The 19,359-nt window shown below is 38.9% G+C and overlaps 1 protein-coding gene across 3 annotated transcripts; it reads right to left on the reverse strand.

Moving 5' to 3' along the window:
* Positions 1 to 349: 349 nt before the first annotated feature.
* RBM39_1 (RNA-binding protein 39) lies at positions 350 to 4,222 on the reverse strand (the record flags this gene model as incomplete). Of its 3 annotated transcripts, XM_051210272.1 has the most annotated exons (6): positions 4,024 to 4,222; positions 3,841 to 3,928; positions 3,690 to 3,754; positions 3,493 to 3,651; positions 2,908 to 3,454; positions 350 to 2,873 (listed from the first exon to the last, which is right to left on the reverse strand). In XM_051210272.1, the coding sequence occupies exons 5-6, from the start codon at positions 3,322 to 3,324 to the stop codon at positions 2,307 to 2,309; spliced, it is 984 nt and encodes a 327-aa protein (XP_051070245.1). In that variant the 5' UTR covers positions 3,325 to 3,454; positions 3,493 to 3,651; positions 3,690 to 3,754; positions 3,841 to 3,928; positions 4,024 to 4,222. The 3 variants fall into 3 exon arrangements, with proteins under 3 accessions (XP_051070245.1, XP_051070246.1, XP_035588344.1); XM_035732209.1 differs by lacking the exon at positions 3,841 to 3,928 and having other exon boundaries at positions 2,307 to 2,873; XM_051210273.1 differs by having other exon boundaries at positions 2,243 to 4,222.
* Positions 4,223 to 19,359: the final 15,137 nt, after the last annotated feature.

A 19,359-nucleotide genomic window follows, 5' to 3' on the forward strand; every position in this document is an offset into this window, starting at 1 on the left:
TCATTGTTAACAAGTACTGTTTACAAAAATGAACTTTTAAATTGTAGTTGTATACTTCACATCAAAGATCAAAGGTTATTTTGTATTAAAAGAAAAAAACAATAGTGTAAGCATATAAATTATCCTGATTAAATCAACTTATATTCTTAAAAAGTATAATTATTTTATACATTCATAATAAATATATTATCTAACCAATGTAGATTTATTATCTGAAATTTCGACATACTATTGACTACATAAACAAGGCAATAAAAAAGCTTATACATGTCGTCAGCAACATTAGCCTGTTTAGACAATAAGCAGACTCAAACGAATAACGAATAAGTAAGAAAATGAAATTGATAAAATAATAATCACAAAGAACACATTAATATATAATAATAAGACCACAGGATTATTTATTTATTTAAACGCATAAACATTGGTACAAGTAGACACCAAACAGATATACGCCACATAAATCATTCGATTTGTGCGAGGGCTGAGATACTGTCCGGGTGCCCAAACAGAAACAGGTGGTTTCCTTAGGGAGCCATACCGAACCTTTGACATAAAGGTCTAATCCACAAGGCAATGAAGCAACGTTAGAAGATACATTCCCATGGTAGCCGGTGACCAAAAATTGGTTTATACGCCATTTGTTCCCTCAGGATCCTGAAGCCCACGTGCACCATTAGTTTGGAATCAGGATTTTCTAACTCCCTCAGTTAATTTCACATCATAAACGCTGAAGTAAGTATTCAGTGGCTTGGGGAAATATCATTACATACTTATCATATGATCATCCTCTTCTATTTCCATGAATTATCTTTCACAGTTGCAAGATTACATAAACAATACCCTCGGAAATTAAGTTTCTAATCAGTAAATCACATCACGAGATTGTCAGGCTTGTAAAGATCAGTTGCAAATATGCTAGACATGATTTATTTAAAGCCTATTCACTGTTAAACCTTGATTTACCGCTAGAAACCTGAATTATCGTAAGAGAATACTCTTTGACTTTACCAAATTCATAAATGTGCGGCATACAATGTATTAGCGACCTATCACTTCACCTGAGGCTATTACATAACCAACTATTCTAACATAACTTAGTGGCCAAAATCGACCGAGTATATGACTATTTGGATCCAAGCTCATTGAAACGCCTGTTGCACAACAGGTCACCTCTTTTCTAACTGAATAAAAACATTAGTAATGACTTAAGCCGTCCACGCCTTCTGTTAGAAGGTTCATCCCATCCAATCACCGATTTTAAGAAAAGCCTGACACTAGTCGAATTAAACATCAATAAAACACATCGTCCTTTGCGCACAGGTCTTCATCATAACTATCGACAGTATATTAGTTACGGACGCAGACGGACCGTAGCTATGCGACAACCTAGAGAAAACAAAATAATCACAGGATCTCTTCGCTAATTGTGCTAACCTACTTCCATCCACTAATCTTCATATGAAATAGAGGTAATATCTCACAATACCAATATCCTGTCTGTGTAGCGAGCATCCTTCTTGAAAAAGGCAAACAGACAATGCAGAAAAGTTAACAAATGTAGTTTCTTCAGGAGTGTTACCAAACCACTCCAAACGCAGCACACATCTTGCGTACCAAATTATCTGTCAGAAGATTAACGTTCACCATAGTAAGGTCTGATGTCTACACTGATTCAACAAACCTGCTTATGTGTAAACACCAAGGCATACTGCAAGTATAACAGGCTTTGCAACGACCGAGACGACCCAGGCCTATCGTTTTAATGACTACCTGTTGTTTCGACTGTACCTGTCACGTAAAGACCGACATAGTACCTACCATTTGAAATCTAGTGCTGCATATAGCCGCCCCTCAGCTTAACGTTAGTGACCCGATAATGTAGAACATTGGTCATCCTTATTTCTCAACAGTGACCATACATCCCATTTCAATATAATTCTAAATAAACTTAGTAATTTACTGCCAGGCGACATTCATGGCAAGTTTCACTTAATATACCTGAGGAATACGATAAACTCAAGCTTACTACACACTAGGAATTTCCCGTTTCTGTTGAGTTCGTAGGTGAGAACCGAGGAAACTATAGCTTGTTTAAAACCACTTCGAAACCCTCGTATTTTAACACCTTCTTAAGTAGCGTTCTGTCAAACCATTGTGAGACTAAGAAGCAGAATCCTACACAGTCAATCAAGACAAGTAGAAGGAATGTCCAGTGCCCAAAAGCTGTCAAGAAAACAAATTATTAGTGATAATATATTGACAAATGCAGTGGTCAATAAACATTTGGATTATTTACAATAGTTTCAACTTGAAGGATGCAATAGTGTTTTCGCAGTTACAGAATCTGGGAAGAGTTGGTGATAATTTATTAAAGGAACGTAGGCTGCAGTAATCAACCGTCCGGAGAAATAGCGACCATGTAACATGTTTACGCATTGAGTTGCAACTGCTATACTAGGACATTTGACGTAAACATTTCCTTGGGCACTGGTGCGATCAACAAAAATGTGAAGACATCCGCCGGCCTTGGTACATTCCTCAATAACATCGTCACGTATTTCTTCGAAAACCGAATGAGTTGCAACATGCGGATCAAACATATTGGATAACATAAAGCATTGTGTGCACACGGGAGGAGCAATTGCGGATGATGAACTAACACTTCCAGCTGAACCCAGTATCGGGTTGTTTTGCCCGATATGCAGTTGAGCAAGGGCAGCTTTGGGGATCTCTAAGCCAGTGCCTTCAGCGAGTTTTGCCATCAAAGCCAATCTCCCAGTGGTGCCTAGATCAACGCCTGAACGGTCAGCCTCATCGTTGTCTAAAGCGCTTAGACAAGCATACTCACTGCGTTCGGTTACATGATTCACCTAAAAAGTTGAAAGTTACGGATTTACTACTTACTTTCATTGGTCGGCCAGCTAACTCAAACCCGTTTAATTGGTCCAGCGCTTTTTTAGCGTCATCACTATTGACGTACGTTACGAAGCCATAACCTTGTGAACGATTGGTAGTAGGGTCCTTGATTAATTTTATATCCTCTATCTTCCCAAAGGGTTCAAATATACCTTTTAACATTTCTTCCGTGATGTTGTAATGCAAAGAACCTATGTATAATTTCATCGGCCCCCTGTTCTGTTGCGACGGCCGAGGCAATGAGGGAGTAGCGCTTACCCGATTCTTCTCAGCATGGCTTTGTTGAATCTGAATTGGAACGCCTAATAAGCGAGTGCCGGTAAGTCCAAGGGCCAGTTGAGCTGACTCTACTTCACGGAATTCAACATACGCTATGCCTTTTGATCTTTTGGTTTTGTTGTCCATGATTAGACGAACATCTCTGATTTTACCCACTGAAGTGAAGAAGTCCTCCAAATCTCGTTGTCGAATGCGCGCAGACAGCTGCCAAACGAACACAGTCCGTGCGTCTCGCTCTTCTGGACTAAGTTCAGGACTACAAATCAAAATAAATAAGGTCACAAAGGAACATACGATTTCTGACGTCTTTCAGTCCGCGACGATCTATGGTCATCTCTACTAGACCTATGTCGATCCCGGTCACGCGAACTATGGCGGCGTTCATGTCGTCCCCGGTCGGATTCATGATTTTTATCCCGTCGACGTTCTTTGCTTCTGCTGCGCGACTTATGTCTGAAAAATGCAACTTGTCGAAAGCCCAGAAACCATACCTTCTACTTCGATCCCTGGAACGTGAACGACCACGTCTTCGATGACCATTGGACTTTGAGTAGCCCTATTGAGCGACAATATTAGCAGATTCAGGAGGTGGAAAGGAATAAAAAAGACAGGCAAGAAAATAAATACTTTCGTAAAACATACCGAAACAATCTATTGATAACTACAGCTGAGGTGGGAAAGGGCCAGACGTCCACAACGACGTCAACGAGGATCGTAGACCCAGAGTATCCTAACAAAACATAAAGAATTTCTGTCAAAATTAGATAACATTATCTTGTGCCAGTCAAGGGACCCTAAACTTAGGACGAGTAAAACAAAACATACCTCCCGAGCGTAATGGTCCTCAAGCATAGCCTCAACGTCTATGTCGTCAGTCATTGTTCCCAGTTTGAGTGTCGACCAATGGTATAAGCCAAAACCCGTGGTCTAGCCAAAATAGAAGACGGAAGATTTGCTGGGACGTATCTACTTCGGTGACAAATTACGCGGCGACCTGACGAATAACAAGCAAAGCCACCTAAGCTAAACAAAAGAAAGGTTTCAATATATAAAAAGCAGATTCCAAATGACTGAGAAAGAAATGGAAGAATGAGGACTTTATACATCTGCAGTACTTAAAAATATCAGCTCTCAGAGTTATATAAAGGCAACATCTCAGACGTTAAGTTGGAGGATCCAAGCCTTTAGAAAATTTTTGGTTGTACACTCCTAGTCAGCATATTTGTTTAGTTAGTACTTATTTTACAACATTTTTCCCTAGTCTTCTCACTACGGCAACATATCACGGTGATGCGTCACTGAAAATGAGAAACCTCATATCGCAGCACTTTAGTTCCTCACAGTGGAAGCATCCAATCTTCACATTGGCTCCATATTCTTGTAGCAGAACATGATGCCGGCCTACTTGTTCCTAAATTATAGATATTGCGCAGTCTCTTATTTTTTATCAGTCAGTTTCAATTCCATTATATCTATAGACACTCCAAATCCTATCCAAACCAATTTTCACTTAATGCTAAATCCGTCCCGTTGTATCGAAGACAAACTGGCTGATATAAGAAAAGATCGGACGATCTAAGTATAAAGTTTCTTGAAGTAGTGGGACCATTACCGCCCGAGTTAAACAGATGCGTTATCACCAAAATATTTAACACTGATTTCTTTGCACCAAACGAAACTTTCAATAACAGGATTAAACAGATAGGAAATGTTAAATAAATCACTCTACATTATCGAATTAAGATACGGCTAAGTCACAGAAATACTGTCACACATGGGATGAGTTACTGGCCTACGTGATTTAATGATGGTCTATTCTTAAATCTTTTCCATCCTAGTTTCTACAGCAAGTATAAGCTTCAACGTTTTTCATGATAACACGGCTGATAAACAAGCTGCATAGGCCTGTCGGATCTTGAATATTACCAGAACCTTGGAGAAGCTTCGTACAGGCCTAAAAAATAATAGATCTCTACGGAAAACTCACCCTCCTTCATACCCAAAATAGTTCTTCACTATCACGAGCTTCCTCAAAAGCCACTTGTGCAAGTGATCTACCTAATTACTAAAGAAATATAACCCTGGTTATCGTTGTTACCATAACGCCTACAGCAATTCATCTGGGCAACTCCAGAATACCGTGACCCCAAAATCACTGAGCATAAATAATGGTATTTCGTAACACTTCTAAATTACAGGCCATTCAACAGCCACGGATATCCCGATTGCATAATTTCTGTATAAAGGATAACCGTGATCGGTGCCTTAGATCGACCAAAGAAGACTCGACAACCTCGGATCACTGCCTTTTAGCCCACACTCAGAGCACTACAGCAACGTTGAAAAGCATGATCATCTTTTCAAAAATGGACTTCATGGAAGCACATAACAAGGTTTTAATCGTCAACGATGACATTTCCAAGCAGTCATCATAGTTCTCTTCAGCCCTTAAGAAACTTCACATATTCACTTTGAACTACGATACACAGGACAAACTTCCAAAACCATCGATGACATTATCAGAGGTCTCAGCTTTCGCACACATACAGTGAAAACTGCTTTATGAAAGTAAATTTAGGTAACCCCACCTTCAGCATTTGAATGACACTAACGACAAGACGACGTGTTCTTTATGACGTAAGGTGGTCGCCGTTTTAGACTACTCGAAAACAACCATAATCGATAACCTAAGAAGTTCCATTGGAGTGGCAGTTCGTACCTACTGTGGGTCTTTCATGAGAATACTGAGAGTCCATCATCATAAGGATGCAATAATAATTAAATTAGAAAACATGTCGACCAGTTAACTGTACTACAAACTGGTCATCTGTGTATGCTCGCCATGATACTCAGACACATATTTACACCAACATAGACGCATTCAACTTTTCAATTAGAGGAATGAGTAAATAGAACTTGGAAATCTCTGGCATTCTTCTCGAGACGGTTGCAAAATGCCGAGTTGGGGTGTGGTACTTTTGAACGAAAACTCCTAGCCCGCTCTTTGCTATATAGCACTTACGGTACTCTATGAAAGGCCTAGAATTCCACCTTCTGGCCGGCTTTAGGTCCTTAGTATTCTCTTTTGATTTACTATCTAAGAAATATTTTCCTTGATAATCCAGGTAAATTGAAAAGGTCTAGCAGTTTATTTTATATATGATGTGAGGTCTTCTTGTGTGCATTTTTGGGTACGTATATACGGTGGGAGTAATGAGTTCCCTCCTATATGCATAACACATGAAATTAACATCTTGATTCTCCCTAAATACCATGCTTCTCTTCTCATTCATCCGTTTTGTATACCGTGTTTATTTTATTTTATCAAACGCAAGGTCAATGCTTACATTTATAACTGCATTTATTTTATTGCGTTACCTCTATTTTCATACCTCTCGGTTAGCAGTAAATTTTGTTTTACTTGGCCTCGGTTCTATTGGCTACCGTATTAGTTCACTGTCCTTGGTTGTGCTTGTCTGAACTAATTGATTTTAATTATTTATCGCAAGTGGCTTGTTTTAGCTTGTTGGGAGCGCCTATTACCGTACACATGTAGTTGACCCTTACAATTTTTATAATTTACTTACCTATTGTCTTATGGTTTCCGTAACTTACCTTCGAGTGGACCAAGTTGAGCTATAGATTAGAAAAAAACTGTATCCATGATGCCTATAAACCATTATTATTCTCTGATAAGTAACCAGTTTTGTAGTTCCCAACCTTTTCTGTGATCGGCATTTTCTCAGTCTTATTGGGTCCGGATTTAATGAAACTGTTTAAAGTTAGAACGGAGTTTGTGTTTTGATATAACTTAAGGTGATTTACTGAAAAATGATTCGCATGGTGTATAGAAGAACGTAGGTATGGTCAAATCAAATAAACTTTGGTTTGTTGGCTCTGCATTCAGACTGAATATTGGAATTTTGGTCGTTACAATCAGTTTACGTCACAAACCAGATATTTGGATAGTATAGGTGATGGTTCTGAATGTCAAAGGTTTACGGATGCTATGTACACAAGGCACTTCTGTAGCATCTGATGCATCTGTAGTCTCCATGTTGAGGATGAGTTCCTTGAACAGCTTCAAAGGAATGAAATTTGTTGGACTTGTCTAACTTTTAAAAGAACACATTGACCTAAAGCGCGAGTTATAGTCAACAACACTCAAGGTACAAATAAAACAGACGAAAACGGGTAAGGAAACCTTACTATAAAACACCTCTATTAATAGAGGTTGTTCTAATCTGACAAAACATCACTGTCACAACTTTTTAAATACGTTAACTAATTAATTTTGTCTAGGACTTCGAACGACTCACAATCTCATTGTTGATGGGCTTTATTGACCTAGAATGAATACGTACCAGCGGGATTGGACACGCTCCTATTTGAACTGTCAAATATTTAAGGTTACTAAGCATGGTGAATGCCCCTGAGATTCATGAAGTTCGTTTCAACCACGTTTATCCACATCTGCTAGAACTGACGTTCACTAAATGGATACCATTATTTCTTGATACGTATCAACCATTTCAAACATTGGCCAAAATAAACATCTATCGAGCCCGCTTCCATGTAGAAAGATTGGCCCTTAATCTTGACTGCATCCAAGCTACAACGACTGGTTGTGGAAACCGGTCCTCATCTGCCTCCTTTCATAAAACCATTTGGCGCCGCGCGACTCTGAACGACTGCCAACTACCGATGGTCTAGCGGTGTACAACAAACGATTGGCCTTTTTTGATTTGTTTTTTATGGTTACGAAACGCGGTAAACGTCAGTTTTAGATAAAGTGTAACCTAGATGACTTACGATTAGACACCTCGACTTCCGGCTGAACTCATACATCCTCCTCCGGCTTCGCTAAACATGGCTTTAGGTTCCTGTGTGAGCCTGATTACAAACGCTGTACATTCAATAGAGTCTCTCTCAGCTAAAGACACTCAGCTGACATATTTATTTATATTGCCCCATCATATTACGCTTTCAGTTTCCAGGCAGTGACTCAATACGCTGTTTCCCTAAATCATTTCATGGAGGATCTCCAAACGTCCTGTATAAGAAATCAAAGTAATATTAAGTCAACGGGAATGGAACTGAAGGTAATGTCATCAGCAACTATCTGAAGGCCTCTAAATTGCAAGGAATCCTCTTTCCTGATGAGCTTTCCACCAAACTGTCTAACAGCAGCGTAACTATAGGAATCACGACACGTGGTTTGACAAATAAGGATCTCAAGGAAGTCTTAATAGTCTCTAAGGCCCACCTCAAATCAACACGAAAAACTATTTTGCATAATATCATTTTGCCCTTCCTTCCTTTTTCGCTCAGTTTGCACATCCCACGGCATCCGTATTGCATAGTCAGTATTCAACACATTTCAGGTGCTCAGATTCAAATGTTGAATCCAAGCTATTGTAGTTTAGATTTCTGTCCAGCTCTCCTCCGCCACGATGAGAAGTTAGCGACCGCTCATTCTCCGCTCGTAAAGGTAAGAAACGGCTGCTGAGTAACAAAGGGCACTGAATATAAGCTTTGGACTGCATTTGTATGGCATTTGACTTTTGTTGTACTTTCGTTATTTGAGTTGGATGTTTAGGATTGAAGTTTTCATTGTTCTTCTGAGCAACGTCCTGCGAAAAAGTTTCAGACAAAAACGAGCCATTTGAACCTCTCCATATACGGTTGACAGCGTTTTCTGATGACCTTAATCGTGATCAGTTATTGCTGACCCTTAATTAGTCTCCTGGGTTATTCAACAAAATTAAACAATTCAATACACAAGTCATCACACAGATCAATTTCGTAAAACTCCAAACTGTTACTATTGGAAAAGAGATAGTGGTGTTCTGATCATTAATCATACGACAATTTTCCACATTCTTCATGATAGTTAGTGCCGATCAGTTTTTAGAGACCAACAACTGAGCCAGGTCAAATCCACTTGATAGCAACTAAAATTAGAGGTTAGGTGAAATCAATATTAACTTGGCATGTGAAGACTACGTAATCTGTTAACAATTTGGAAAAGTAACGACAGTCCCATCACGTACCAAACATTTAGCGGAATGCGTGACTGAAATACTCAAAATAACTGCGTTACAACTGGAAGTAAAATAAAGGTTGGTCATCACAGGAATGTACAGAGGTAGAGATTTTTATGTACAGTGCATATGTACGAAGGTTCACAGAATCATACACAAAATGATCGCACACTAATGTCAGAAAATTGTCTCTACGGTCACCATAATATACCATGCACTAATGAGATAATGTCGATTCACTGTTCCATGTTTTTTACAACTTGATCACAAATAGTAAACGTTACATCTTTTATGGTTCAATACTTCATAATAATAACAAATACAAACTATAAGTAGGTCTTAAACCAGGCCTCAAGATGAACCCCCTGAAGTTTTAGTGAGAGACCGTGACCAGTGGAGTTCAACCATGTCCGTTGTGAGGCACTTACTCACTGAATACAATGGAGGACGATCGCTCGATATCGTGGATTAGTTTAAGTTGGACATTAACACCATTGGATTCCGGCTCGACGGTTATCACTACATCACAACAATCCTTCAGTTATAGTTTCCAAGATCTGCTGATAAATGTTACTTGGATCACTGCATATAGGTATCTGTTAAGAATATGTTCATGTCATTATGAGCTATTTGGAATGGTGATTCAAATGTATGTATTGGTGTTTATTTTCAACCACCTTGATGGTGAACATACGATAACTGAAAACATTTACATTCAAGATTTGGAACTTAGAGAAAGTCAGAAAAATGGTGAACGCGGGAGAACTTTATCGGTTTGACATGACACAAGCATGGAGTGTAATCACCCTACGTAACCCATTCCTTTTCATATTACCATGTCCCCAACCCGTGATCTTTGGCCGCAACCACTGATTCCCTCTGGACGAGTCAGTATAGGCGATGATGTGACATCCACATGAGGTTTGATAAACTAGGTAGTCCCATAGTGGTAAATATACGGTGTTGGGATTAGTTCCATTATTTTGGTGGCATAAATAAGTGTACTAATACCAACCTAAACCATAATCTTATATATGTATGGTTTCGCATTCAATTCATTTCACCTGGATTCTTTCCGAGTTTACTGGCGGTCTTCATTTCAGATGTACGAGAAGCATTGGACGTGGATTTCTGATCCAGTCCCTTAAAAAAGGACACTAATAAAAAGCTTTTACCAGAAAATCCTGCTTTGGAAGTTGAAGGGTTTTTGTACAGATGAATTATGACACATAGTGACGAAAGCCGTGATTATTCATAAGTCACCATGCCAGCGTGTCGTCTGGCAGCCAGAGCGACAACAAACCTTGGCACACTAAGTGTTCACTTGATATCGAAGACCAGACGAACTAATCGTATGGTAGCAGAAATGAGAAAATGAGACCTGGCAGCGTTTGAGATAAATGAAACCAACGGACATACCTTGAAAAAAAACTAGGCTCGAGAGAGGTGCTCTTTATAACAATAAAATGATTATTACACTAGGAACTTCTCTGAAACTCTCAAAAGAAGCGTGTAATACAACTCTGGCGTGGAACCTCGCGGATTTAGGATTACCAAAGTATCCTTCCAAACAAAGGAGGGGACCACAGTGAGGGTTATTCAATTTTACACTCCTACTAGCGATGACGGTGAAAATGATAGAAATCAGTTCTATGAGATCGTATAGAACTAAATATGTAAGGGCCTGTCCATTCCAGTGAGTAGCTAAGCTCCAAGTTCGATATGGACATTACTGAGTATTAGGGGATCCTGAAGGGATATGGATTGGGAGAAAAGAGCGAGAATGGCGAGAGACTGATATAACCATTCGCTTTCAGCAATATGGCTGTAGGTCACATTTCACATCACAAGTGCATGCAGGAGGTTCCACTGAACCATAGTACGGAGAAACAGACCGTAGTTGTATCAACATAATATTCCGAAGGGTCGTGGAAACATGCGAAAAGAGAGGAGAGATGATGGAGCTTTATATCACCACCTAGTAGTGGGCAGGATAAAAATGAAGTTAGAGAGAAGCCATGTAGTCCGACAAAGAGACTAATGGCAATTACATATAACTCTCTTTTGAGATGGTGACAAACTCAGATAATTTAAAATAGCTTGTAGAATTGTGGTTCAGGTCGGTATTAGTCCACTTATTTATGCTAACAGAATAATAAACCTAAACACAACATCGTAGATTTACCACTATGGAACTTAGGTTAATTGGTTAAGAGTTGACTTCAAACAACCAAGTATATGTTAAAACAATAAAGCCCAGGTATTCACTCACTAACTTATTTAGTATAGACGTTATATTTCTTATTATCTTATGTTGAATGTTGAAAAGCTTTGTGCGTTTGAACAGGTAATCCCCCGCTCTACTGTGACTGTCTGGTTTCTTCTATCAATAGGACGAGAGACACGAAACGGGTGAGCTCTGTGTTGAACACAAACTTAATATCATTTAATTATTACTATTATTTTTTACTTAGTCGTAAAACTAGACCTGATTATCCTTAACCAATGTTATATATATATATATAGTTTTTTCATTCTGAGGAGTTCGTGTTATAGTAATCATTTTGCGTTCTTATTATTGTACTATATTGGTCATTCACCTCATGTCAGAGTCCATACGAACCCAAAAACTGGAAGATTTGTCACCAGTGGTGATAGACACCACTCGACCACTGACTATGAGAACCACAGTTCAGTTTATGGAGAAGTGGGTAACGCCGTAGCTGCAGAGTGGTGTATCAGTATTGTCATCAATGTAATGAATTTATTATTTCTTACACTATGTCATTGGTATTAAGCATCAACCCAGACAATACATACTGGTTAATGGCAAGGAAAAAAGCAAGTCCTAGTCATCCCTAACAAATGGCTGCTGAACGACGAACATTTTGTTTACCGAGAGGGTGTGATTGTAACTGATAATCTTGATAGTATCGATTACGATAGTCGCTTTTCTTTGAGAAATTGCACGGTATTGCATCTTTGTGGTATGTTTCAATCACTCTTATTTCACTGTTTTCAGATGACTACAATAAAGTGGAGGAACTGAAGGTATCTTTTTCTACTGTACTCGGTTACAAATGCACCCGACGATGACGCACTTCCGTGTGGAACAGAGAAGCTGAAAGGGTAAATTCATAAACGTACGCAATTAATTTGTTGTCAGGGTTATCAGACGCTAAATGAACGAGTACTTGTGCACGTATGAAGAACTAGAAGTTGCTGAAATGGAAGCTGCATGCGCACCAGTGGATTTTGCAGTTGTCAACATTTTGACTGAGAACTTCTCACCTATGGCAAAGTAAGTACCTATTGAATGAATGTTAATAAAGCAGTTCATCGAAAATAGAGCTTTTCTAACCACGGCTTCCATGTACTTCGACGGAAGTTAGTCTACCGTAAGTTGGAGTTTATGTAAATATCATATCAAAAGGTTGCACAATAATGACAAGAAAGTGATTCTAAAAGCAATCAACGATCTGTCTACAAAGATGAATGAATTGATCGCTTACACTAAAATTTCATCTATGGCTGTGAAGGACAGGTGCATCGACCACATAGGTACTTCAATTTTTGAATTCCCATTGAAAACACCGGATAGATTGCGTACTTTCGAAGTTGCTTTGAAAGAGATCGAGTTCGGTGATCAGTTCGTAAGTTATAATAGGTGTTTATAAAATTTCAGGTGGACCGATTTTCTGAAGTCGTATGTGATGATCCTCGAAAATCAACCAAAGCATGTCTAGGCCACGTGCTGACGCCGGAATCGGCTATTACTTATAACTCACGTGGTACTAAAAGTAAACCAGGTATATGTAGTTACAGCTTCTACAGGACGATTAAAAGTTTGCATCACAGTATTAATATATTTGTAGATGTTCTGTGTTCACGGTTCTGAAGTGCAATCTGTCCGTAAAGAGAAATAACACAAGCCATAAATGTTGCAAGCCAGGCTTTCTTGCACGACGCGAGAGGTAGAGTAAATAAGCGTGGATGGCGATCCAAAGAAAGGGTGAGCTGAATTCACTTTCGATCTGTGATTAATTGCAAACTTTGTTTATGATATTAGTTTGTGTTAACAGACGTAACTGTAGGTTTTTTATTCGGAATACAATGTTGTTATATCGTTGGTATGTCATCAACAATTTACATGACATTCAGGGTGTATAAGATGGATGATTGATATGACGATTTTTTGTTTACTGGAGAATAACTTTTTACTTCCTTGTAGAACACTGCGAATGAAACCTGGACTCCGAAACACATGAACAGTTATTGAGAATTAGAAGTGATTTATTAATGGAAAAACTGTACTCTATAGAACTTTAATAAAAATTTCATGTATGACGTGTCAGTCTTTTAATTACGGCGACAGTTCTGCTCTCCTTACCAATTGTCGTTAAACTGCTTTGGCACTGTGTTTAGTATGCGAAGTTGACAGGAAAAATGGAATACATGAGTATAAACCTTTGGGTATATATTATTAAATCACCAGGCTCCTTAGTGATATCTGTCAAAAATTTGCGGAGAAATATTGCGTTCAGACGAGACATTTTGGAGAATTTCAGCAAAATTGCGGAAATTTTGGGGTTTTATCGTAAAATATATACGGATTACCTAAACGTGTTATAAGATTCTGAGGAAATCCCCGTGGTTTTGAGGAAAAACTCAAAAATTTGTGAATTTCCCCATATCTGGGGTTTCGGTGCCACTCCCCCGAAATACTCCATAGCGGGTTTCCTAAAATTGGGGTCTCTCAATTTGATACAATCTCTCCAAGTAACCAGCGGAACTCCAAATATACTTGCGAAATTTCCAAACTTAATTAAACCGAACACACAGCCCTCCAAAAGTAACGTAAAAGTAAGTCACGATCAAAACCAAAGGCGCACCTGAGTTTGCAAGACTCAGGAGAGTAGTACCAACTAAGCTTAAAATGGCTAGATCTTAATTTGACAACATGCTACAACTGGGTATTATCCGTCTCACTGATAGTCAATGTGCATCCCTTTTGTATATGGTCTCAAAGAAAATGAAGGCGAATGGCGACGGCGCAGGAATAACAGGTCCTTCAACCATCAAACCATACCCCATAGGTATCCGATACCGCAGATCCAAGATTTCACAAACAGTTTACATGGTACGGACATATTTGCCAAAATTGACTTGGTCAGGGAATATCATAATACCCCGGTAGCTGATGAAGATATCCCTAAGACAGCTATCACTACACCTTTTGGATTGTTCGAGTTTGTACTCATGTCATTCGGTCTGAGGAACGTTGCACAAACATTTCAAAGATTCATGGATAACCTACTTTGGGATGTTACTTGTGAAGGGGTATATAGACGATTTTTTAATTGTCAGTTTCGATTTACAATCACACGGACAGCATGTGACAGCAGTGTTAAAATGGCTAGATGGAAATGGGCTGAACGTACATTAAAGCGTGTTTTCGGTGTTCGAACTCTAGAATCTCTTGGGCACACAATAATCCTAGAAGGGATTACGTCTATCAAGGAAGAAGTGGACATCATCAAACAATACCCCATATCTAGATATCTAATACAACTTAAAAGTTTTCTGGGTCTAATTAACTTTTATCGCAGATTAATACCCGGTTGTGCACAATTAATGCAACCTTTGACAGATTCACTTAAAGGAAAACCAAAAGAATTCAAGCTGACTTCTGAGGCTGTCGAGGCTAATAAACAGCCAAAAGATAAACTGACCCAAGCATCTACATTGACATGTCCGAATTCCCTTACCCCACTAGCTTTGATGGTAGATGCTTCGGATAAAGTAGTAGGCAGTGTCCAACTGGGTAAAAACGCCTGGAAACCGATTTATTTCTTCTCAAAAAGACTCGCTCCAGCAGAGACAAGGTATTCTTCCTTCGGGCGAGAACTTCTTGCAATCTACCTAACCATCAAACATTTCCGACACATGTTGGAAGGCAGAGACATCATGGTTTTTACGGATCACAAACCACTGACCAATGCACCAAAAGCGAGAGCCTATAAATAAAGCAAGAAGTCCGATACTTTTATTAATTATCACAGTTCACAAGTGATATCCGACATTTCGAGGGTCAGGAAAACCAGGCGGCAGATGCATTATCCCGACTAGAAATGAGCGTGATACAACGGTCCGCAGTAAATGTCGAGACGTTGAGAGACCAACAGAAATAGGATCCAGAATTACGAAACGTACTTGCAACAAAAACCTGAAATTGAAGCAGTTGCCATCGCCTATTGACGGTTTTCTGATTTACCGTGACATGACCAAGGTAATGCCGCTACCTTTCGTCCTTAAAAGTACGCGAAACTTAATATTTAATAACTTTCATTCTTTGTCTCATTCTGATGCAAAAGCTTTGACTAAACTAATCAGTGCCAGATATGTATGGCGAGATTTTTAAAAGGATGTAAATAAATGTATTCGGCGCGTCAACATTCAAAAGTTAATCGTCACACTAATTCACCCATCGGCGTTTTCTCACAACCAAATGCACGTTTCGCGCATATGCGTATCAACTTAGTAGGACATTTACCGCGTTCCGATGGTCTTGAATATCTGTTTATATGTACAGGTCGATCCAGGAGATTCCCTATAGCCATACCAGAGCGGACATTACAGCCAAAACAGTGGCTAAAGTTTTCATGCAGAACTGGGTGACCATTTTTGGTACACCTATAACAATAACGACGGATAGAGGAGCACAATTTGAATCTGAACTATTTAACTTAGCTAAACTTCCAGGCTCTAAAAGAGTACGTTTCACTGTACATCACCCTCACGCTAATGGGATGGTAGAACGTTTCCACCGTCAAATAAAGGCTGCAATTATATCACAATCAAACCCTAATCAGTGGACAGAATTCCTACCATTAGTTTTGTTGGGAATACGAATAGCTATCAAGAATGACTAACAGCGTTCAGCTGCGGAACTAGTTTTCGGGACTACACTGAGACTACCAGGTGAGTTTATCAACCCTCATACTAACAGTAAAAACCTTGATTTAGAAATTTATGTAGACCAACTACGGGATCATGTGTACAAACACAAACCAATTAATACTCATGAACAGTCGCGAGACACATATTTACCTAATGATCCAAGCGATTGCACGCACGTCCGGATAAGGTGTGACAAAAATAAAAGCGCCGTTTAGCCCTCCATTCGAAGGTCACTTCAAAGTTATTTCGGAGAAATCTAAGTATTTTATGATAGAAAAGCAAGGAAACATCGATTCCGTAAGTATTGATAGGCTGAAACTGGTTTATCTAGATCATAAACCATCATGTGTTGTTGGACCGTTTGCCTGACAAAACAGTCGCGGAATCGACAAGTAAGAACGAGAAATCTGCATAAGTGGCTAAAAAGTTTAGATGGGCACAGCCTATTAGTCGGTCAAGAATATCCAGTTTTGGCTGCAGCGTAAAGTGTAACCACGTATCTACTAAGATCTTGTGCTTATTTTTTCTCGTGCCGTTTAACTTATTTTCTTTAACAAAAGCATTACCAAAGATTAGTGTTAGTCAGAAATATTATGCTACCCAGACTTTCTCAGATCTTTTGCTTTTGATGTATGAACGACGAAGCCCGAAAGCCATCCAGGCGATTTTGACCTTTTTCTTTCCTGGTTAATTTACTGTTTTTAATACTTCTTAACTTATATATATTTCCTTTTAGCCTGACTGTATCTATTTCGTATGAATCACTCCCAAAACCGTTTTTTGTATATGTTCAGTAGCTTTATACGACCAATAATATTATTAACAAGTGGTTTCTAGACCAAGCATTTCGGATCAAACAATGGTTAAATACTTATTAGTGGTTCTCATCATAATTTTTACGGGTTTATAAAGATTATGTTCCAAGTTAACGAGTACTGTTACAGCCTGATTTGTGATGTAACTCAGTTTCATTGGCACCATTCATTTTTTCCTATTATATTTTTAAATTCTGGCATTTCAGATTCAACAATCGTGAACGTGTTCGGAACCTTGGACATGCAAATAACACTACCTGTTTTATGTTCCATAGCTAATCCCCATAGTAAGGCTATTCGTAAACGCTTTCTCGGCACTGCTGTAAAGTTCGTCTTATTGCCAAAGAGATGGGTTTAAAGTTATACTCCCCTTGGCTAAAACCCAAGGTAACTATATTAGCTATATTGATTTCACATGCCTAATTTCACACTCATTTTATAAGTGATTCTCCAGGTAATCAGAACACTGAGTTTACGACATGAATCTCACGGATACGCTCACGTTAAAACAATTATTGTCAATGGTCCATACGAAATCCTGGACCTTACCACTAGTGTTATAAAAAAACCGTATGTTATAAAAAGTACGCCATATATTTTGCTTTGTTTGACGTAAAGCGGAAACCTACCACACATGTGGCTTTTCTATCTGATTATTATTAATATGAGCAAAAAACACTTGTACCGTTCAGACTTTGAGCAGCTAACGCGGAGTTCTGATTTGACTTGTTAGGGCACTTCGGCCTATTAACCTGTCCTTTTATTGTTGTATTTCCCCATGTCTGAGTAACATATAATCAGAGAACATCGTATTTATGTGTTTTATGAACGAAAACGCCGACCTCAGACGCAATCGAATCTCTGCCCTCCTGAATGCTAGACCACAAACTTAACCAATAGACCCCACCAGCCTATAGTCAACATGACTGCAGTATCTCCTTACACTGATTAATTATTATTAATACTCATGACTAATAGAACTTGCACACTTGTAAGGTGTAGACCAAATCGTTACCTAGATGAATTGAGGTGTAGGTTTAATATAACGTGCATACTTACATCAAGCCATCAAATGGTTGCTAACATCAAAAACATATTCGATCCTCGTATTCTTTATGATTTACTTTTTCTCCTTCACCGCATATACCACTTTTACGGGCTGGTGAGTAATCTCATGCATCCGCACTTACAATGTAACACGCATAATCAAGAGTCACTGAAAGGCGGAGAAGACCTGAAACCACAACACACAATGTTGACTGAAGACTTCATACCAAGAGAGGACACGGAATGGAAGCCACGAGTCTTTTTATTTGAAAGTTAAAATTTGCTGGCCATGTACAGAAAGGAAAGCTAGTTTACAAAATATTCTTATGAGTCATCTTGTAAGTCCAGTGCATCCAGAGTTTGCCCTTCTTCTTCTTCCGAAGCATTTATCATTGGTCACCCTGCAATAGAAAGAAAAACAGAACCTATTAACAACACCATACATGATGATTTTAACCCCGTTACAACGAGCCCGGTTATAAGATGCGGTCATCATATATTCAGGGTCATAAATTGGATCAGCCTTCAGTAATAAGGATAGGAGTTCTATCGAACTATACTTTTCCTTGTAGTTTGTACCGCTGTGGAATTTCGATCTCGTTTTGAGTATATCAACAGAAGATGCTGATATTACGTGTTCCGGTAGAGGATTCCAGTAATTCACTACTCTGTGCGAGAAACGAACCTTCAGACGTAAACGATTTGATCTCGATTTTTGAACTTTCTTCGAATATCCTCTCAAGTGATCAATCCTAGACGGAAGGAAATAATAAGATATGTTAATGCCAAGGCGATTATTCAGTGTAATGTAAACTAATATTAGATCATCCTGTATTCTAGGGTAAGATAACGGAAATAGGTTGAGGTGTCTCAGTCTGTCTTTTTAAGATAGGCCAGATAGATATTGTACCATTTTCGTCCCTCGTCGTTGGACTCGTTCTAGCATATCCGCCTCATACTTGGAACAAGGACTCGGTGCCTGAATTACATATTCCAAATGCAGTCTTACGAAATTCAGGTATACTGTTTTAAATATTTCCCTGATCAAACACCGAAAAGATCTACGAATAGCCCATAATACCCAGTATCATTTTGCACCAGCAGCCTAACAGTTACTCGTAGTTTTGAGATCGCTGCTCATTATGACTCCTAAATCTTTATAGTTTCTTACTTTGGGTAGCACCAATCCACATATTGTGTAGCGATACGAGTTATCATGGTTATTTAATTGCATCGCCACACTCTTTTTAGGATTTACTTTTAGTGACCAGCTGTTCATCCATGCCACCACTGAC

The sequence above is a fragment of the Schistosoma haematobium genome, chromosome ZW (assembly GCF_000699445.3).
Source record: "Schistosoma haematobium chromosome ZW, whole genome shotgun sequence".
NCBI classification, from domain to species: domain Eukaryota; kingdom Metazoa; phylum Platyhelminthes; class Trematoda; order Strigeidida; family Schistosomatidae; genus Schistosoma; species Schistosoma haematobium.